General features: G+C 48.2%; 1 protein-coding gene across 1 annotated transcript in view; it reads right to left on the reverse strand.

The window, feature by feature from the left end:
• The window catches only part of LOC123056879 (uncharacterized), a 62,042-nt gene extending 56,806 nt beyond the window's left edge, over positions 1–5,236 (reverse strand). Inside the window, exon 1 of the mRNA XM_044480118.1 lies at positions 4,957–5,236. Coding sequence (XP_044336053.1) covers positions 4,957–5,236 — 280 coding nt within the window. The remainder of the gene's footprint in view (positions 1–4,956) is intronic.
• Between the last annotated feature and the right edge of the window lie 764 nt (positions 5,237–6,000).

The following is a 6,000-nucleotide window of genomic DNA, read 5'->3' on the forward strand; positions in this document are numbered from 1 at the left end:
TCAACGGGAATCAACCCCGCCGTTGCCGCCGTAGCGAGTTCATTGCCGAACTAGGGTATGAACTTGATCACTGTGCTGTTCTATCTCCGATTACCTAGCACATTTCTTTGCCATGTATCTTGCCACGATTGAGATCATTCTATCCAGTCAAAACACTCCGTAGTTTAATCATGAATTAAGAATTTAGGGTTAGGTTTCCGCCGAAACCATCTCGGACCCACCGAGTTGTGGAACTCGGTACCACCGATTCGGCTCAGGCCATTGCACATATGGTTCTCGGTCTGACCGAGAATTGCAAATCGGTGTGACCGAGTTCAGGACTTTTTGAAACCCTAGCAGTCTCGGTGCCACCGAACTGTGACTCGGTCTGACCGAGTTCACTAGTTTAGGTTCCAAAAGCTGCTTCGGTATCACCGAGTTTACAAATCGGTCGATCCGAAATGCTTTCTGTGGAAAACTAAAACTAAGTTTTGATTCATTCTTTTGCAAAAACCTCTGTATTTTGTGATGCTTATCCACTCTATCTCATCTATATCTATTCACAGGGTCTGTTGTCAGTGTTTGCAATATGTCTGATCAGAGTGACAGCCAGAACAGGTCAGAGGAGCAGGTTAACATGAGTGAGGGCACTAGTCCCTCTAGCAGAATAGATGATGGCAGCAGGAGCACCCCAAGCAACTTACCCAAAGCTGCCACCAGGGTCAGCAAGAAAAGAACTTCAGAGTCAGAGGATGAGGACTATGTGGCTAAGGAAGAAGAAACCACCTCAAAGAGAAAAGTCCTGAAGAAGGAATATGGCACAGCTGCTGCCACAAAGCCAGGCATGAAGCAAAAGGTTCCTGCCAAGAGAGCTCCAATGTCTAAGGCCAGAGCATCCACTCAAGAGACTTTGGGATCTACACCCAAAGAGCAGGTTGTGGCAGAGAAGAAGAGGAAAGAGAGGGTCAAGAAGACCACTGCCAGAGTGCTTGGGAGATCCTCAATCATGAGAGATTCTGAAGAGGAAGAGGAAGAAGATGCTGCACCAGCATCCAAAGCTCAGAAGCTTATGGGTGATGCCATCAGGGCAGGGGCTATTCCATCTAAGCCTAAGACTGCTCCAAAGGCTTCTGCTCCAGCTCCAAAGCCAAAACCAAAGAGGAGCACCAGGAACATCCCTGCTGAGGGAAAGAACAAGGCCCCAGTGCCTGAAGCTGAAATGGAAGAAGAAGATGATGAGTCACATGTCTTGAGGAAGCTGAAGCCAAAAATCCCAGATTACAACGATGCTCATCCAGTTGCTGAGAACATGAAGATCGGGAAGGACTCTGGTCTGAGGCTATGGAGAGAGTCAGATCCATATGCCACCAGGAGAAGGACTGCTGTGGACTACAGGTTCCATACAAAGGAACAACTGGACTTCTATGAGACAATGTTGCTTGACAAGAAGCCCATAGTGTGTGACATGAGATGGGTGGACTGGGACTACATCAAGAAGAATGAGGATCACTATCCAAGTGTACATGACAGTTTCAAGGCTTGTGGAGTCGATGAGTTTGTGGCTCAGAAGCTCACAAAATGGAATGATGAGCTCATCATGCAGTTTTACTCCACAGCTCATTTCTACCTAGATGGAAGGGTTGTCTGGATGTCTGAAGGTACGAGGTACCAGTCCACGGTTGCTGAATGGGCGATGTTGATCAATGCCCCAAAAGAGAGTGATGATGACTTGGATGTCTATGCCAACAAGAAGAAGGATCACAACACCATGGCACACATGTACAAGGAGATCCCAGATGCTGCTCTTGAGACACATAAGTTTGGATCTGTACATTACCTTCTGTCAGGCTTGCCAACCATCAACTAGATCCTCAGGCACACTCTCTTGCTAAAGTCAGGTGATCACAAGATGATCAGAGGACATGCAATAAACTTGCTTCATATCTTTGATATCCCATAGAAGTTCAAAGTCATGAGCCTTATAGTTGAAACTATCAAGAGGACAGCCGCAGATCAGAAAAGGAGTTGTAGATATGCCCCACAGATCCAAGAGCTGATCAACTCCAAGATGGGCACTGGTACATATCTGCTGGACAAGGAGCACATGCCTATCTATCCAGACTTTGAGGACAACATTGTAGTTATGAATGAGGATGAACCATCTTCTGTGCACGCACAAGCCAAGAAGGAGAAGGCAAAGGCTGAAAAAGCTGCAAGGATGCCAACTACTGAAGAAGCATCTCAGTATCTCCTGAAGAGCAAGCAAGATCAGCTTGGCTACCTGATTGCATCCACTCTGAGGATTGAGAAGGGACTGGCCACCCTGACTCAAAACCAGGAGAGCTTGGAAAGAATCGTGGAGCAAAAGTTCTATGAATTGGATGTGAAGGTAAATGAGATCCAGTCTGTCGTGGAGCAACTTCAAGATGATATGCAGGAGAGGAAGGGCAACACCACCACTGATGCATTTGCCAGAGTGCCTAGAGCTCAGAGGTCTTCTGCAGTGCCTGTTCTAAACACCAGAGCCACTTCATCTGCACCAGCTACAGCTTCAGTGCCACCAGCTCCAGCACCTACTCCATCAGCTCCATCTACTTCTACTGAAGCCTTCATTCTTGGAGTTATCCGGACACCACCACCTGAAGACGAAGCCTAAGAGACGATTTAGTGCTATGCATTTTCTAGGAACTTTTTGGTAACTTGTTTCCAAAGGGGAGAAAAATGTATAGATCATAGGCTTTGAGAGAGAGCATTGCTTTTTTATTCTCTCTTGCTTTGGTGGTTGAACTTTATTTGCTTTGCTTGTTTTAGATACTTTCTGTCTGCGTGATACTTGGATGATCATGTGTTTGGATGATATTATCATTTTATCCCTATATGACCATTCACTTTGCTTGGTGATGAGTGCATGTATTTAATTATTATCATTTTGAGCGCTCCACCAAGATGTATGTGACATGGAAGAGTAACCCATGAGCCTAATTCTCAGTGCATTTGCAGTCGAAAGCAAATCATAAACTATGCACAAATTTAGGGGGAGCTCTTACTTTTTCACATACCTCTCAAAGTGACAATGTTTTTCACTCTTATTATCATTCGTTGAAGCTTTGATCTATATGTTGTCATCAATTACCAAAAAGGGGGAGATTGAAAGTGCAACTATCCCTGGGTGGTTTTGGTAATTCCTAACAACATATAGCTCATTGAGCTAACATTATTCCAAGATTAATATTTCAAGAAAAGCTCAATGAATGGCATGGCATGGATGAGGAAAGTGGACCTCTCAAAATACTAAGGACAAAAATATTGGCTCAAGCTCAAAAGCTCAAGACTCTACATTTTATATTTTAGTGATCCAAGAACACATTGAGTCTATAGGAAAAGCCAATACTATAAAGGAGGGATGAGGTGTTGTTTAATGAGGTTCTTGCTTCATAGTGCTTAGTGATATGCTCCAAAACACTCAACTACCTTCCCACATCCACATATGACCTAAACCAAAAGTCAAACTCGGCCCCGCCCATTCTTTCTATCCGGCGCCACCGGGTTTCAAATGTCATAGCCACTGCCACAAACCCTAGGCAAATCGGTCTCACCGATAGGGATTTCGGTCACACCGAGATGGGGTTGTAATCTCTCTGTTTCTCTTCGTAACGTTTTGATCCTACCGAGATGAGTGATCGGTCCCACCGAGATTGCAATGTAAACTATCTGTTTCTCTTTCGTAACATTTCGGTCCCACCGAAATGAGTGATCGGTCACACCAAGTTTACCTGACCAACTCTCTGGTTAGCTTATTACCAAAATCGGTCCCACCGAGTTTGTGTAATCGGTCCTACCGAAATGAGTGATCGGTCACAGCGAGTTTACCTGACCAACTCTCTGGTTAGCTTATTACCAAAATCGGTCCCACCGAGTTTGTGTAATCGGTCACACCAAGATTATGTTATGCCCTAACCCTAACCATATCGGTCCTACCGAGTTGCATCTCAGTCCCACCGAAAATCCTAACGGTCACTAGGTTTGCTAAATTGGTCCGACCAAGTTTCTCCATTCGTTCTTACCGAGATTGGTAAATTGTGTGTAACGGTTAGTTTTTGTGTGGAGGCTATATATACCCCTCCACCCACTCTTCATTCGTGGAGAAAGCCATCAGAACATACCTACACTTCCAATACACATTTTCTAAGAAAGAACCACCTACTCATGTGTTGAGGCCAAGATATTCCATTCATATCATATGAATCTTGATCTCTAGCCTTCCCCAAGTTGCTTTCCACTCAAACCTTCTTTCCACCAAATCCATATCCCGTGAGAGAGAGTTGAGTGTTGGGGAGACTATCGTTTGAAGCACAAGAGCAAGGAGTTCATCATCAACACACCATTTGTTACTTCTTGGAGAGTGGTGTCTCCTAGATTGGCTAGGTGTCACTTGGGAGCCTCCGACAAAGATTGTGGAGTTGAACGAAGGAGTTTGTAAGGGCAAGGAGATCGCCTACTTCGTGAAGATCTACCGCTAGTGAGGCAAGTCCTTCGTGGGCGATGGCCATGATGGGATAGACAAGGTTGCTTCTTCGTGGACCCTTCATGGGTGGAGCCCTCCGTGGACTCGCGCAACCGTTACCCTCTGTGGGTTGAAGTCTCCATCAATGTGGATGTACGATACCACCACCTATCGGAACCACGACAAAAACATCCGTGTCTCCAATTGCGTTTGAATTCTCCAAACCCTTCCCTTTACATTCTTGCAAGCTGCATGCTTTATTTTCCGCTGCTCGTAGACTCTTGCATGCTTGCTTCAATTGTGTTAAGATTGCTTGACTTGTGCTAAGATAGCTAAAATCTGCCAAAGACTAAAATTGGGAAAAGGATAGATTTTTATTTTGTCAAGTAGTCTAATCACCCCCCCCCCTCTAGACATACTTTCAATCCTACAAGTGTCCTCCCGGGCCTTCATCCTCTCTTCCTCCACCTTACGGCCACGGGCATCTTCGGCACGCTCTTCACGCAGGATCTTCAGCTCGGCCTCCAGCACCCAGCAGCGAACTTGGGCGGCCTTGGCGTCCTTCAACGCCGCCTCGTGAGCAACTGCTTCCTGAGCTGTGGCTCGCTTCTCCCCCTCATAGGTCTTCTCCGCGACCTGGCTCAGAGCCGCCCAAACGGACACGTCAGAATGAAGCCAACCAGAGACCAGCTCCAGGCGCCTAGCTGCCAGGAGGGGTTCGACGCTCTGGAGATCTTCTCGCAGCCGGGCCATCTCAGAAAGGGCCTACTCAAGGACGTCAGGAGAAGCAGAGGAACCTGGGGCCAGCAACACGGCAGAAGGAGGAGGAAGAGGCGTCGTCGTCACCATGGCCTGGGAGGCTAGAGGCTCCTGAGCCTCTTGGACCTCAGCACCCGAGTTGGACTCTGTCACCTCCCGAGTCAGCGGGGCCTCGAGGGCTAACTTCACCCGAGGATGCTGCACCCAGCCTCGCGAGGATGATCGGGCAGGAGAAGCACGAGCACCGTCCCCACCTTTGCTCATGGAGAAGGGCGCAGCCGCAGGAGGCGACCTGGGCTCAAGCAGCACCACCTCGCCCTCCCTTCTCCTCTTCGCCGCAGGCGTCAGCCTAGTTACACAATAAGGAAGAAGAGTCAGAAACAAGCATCAGCAACAAGAACAAGGCAGGGCGAGAACACTTACTGATCCACCACGTCGTAGTCCCTTCGCTTCGGGAGCTTGAAGCTGGAGAGCTTCGTGAACCAAGGCGCGGGCACGCCAGCTCCAGAAGCAGAAGCGGGAGCAGCAGCGGAGCCGGAAGCGGCTCTAGGTGGCGGCAAGGCAGGAGCGCTATCCCGAGGGAGCAGCGCTGACCTGCCCTTCGTCGGAACCACGGGCGGATCCCCCTTCTCCAGAAGGATATCGCCCTCGCCATTGTCGTCAGGCAGGGTGCAGAGGATGTCAGCTTTGCTCAAGGGGTAGGTCTCCCCCATCTCTTCAAGGGTCACCTCCGAGTCTTCCTCTTCCTCCTCTCCCTC

This window comes from Triticum aestivum, chromosome 3A (assembly GCF_018294505.1).
Source record: "Triticum aestivum cultivar Chinese Spring chromosome 3A, IWGSC CS RefSeq v2.1, whole genome shotgun sequence".
Classification (NCBI taxonomy): Eukaryota; Viridiplantae; Streptophyta; class Magnoliopsida; order Poales; family Poaceae; genus Triticum; species Triticum aestivum.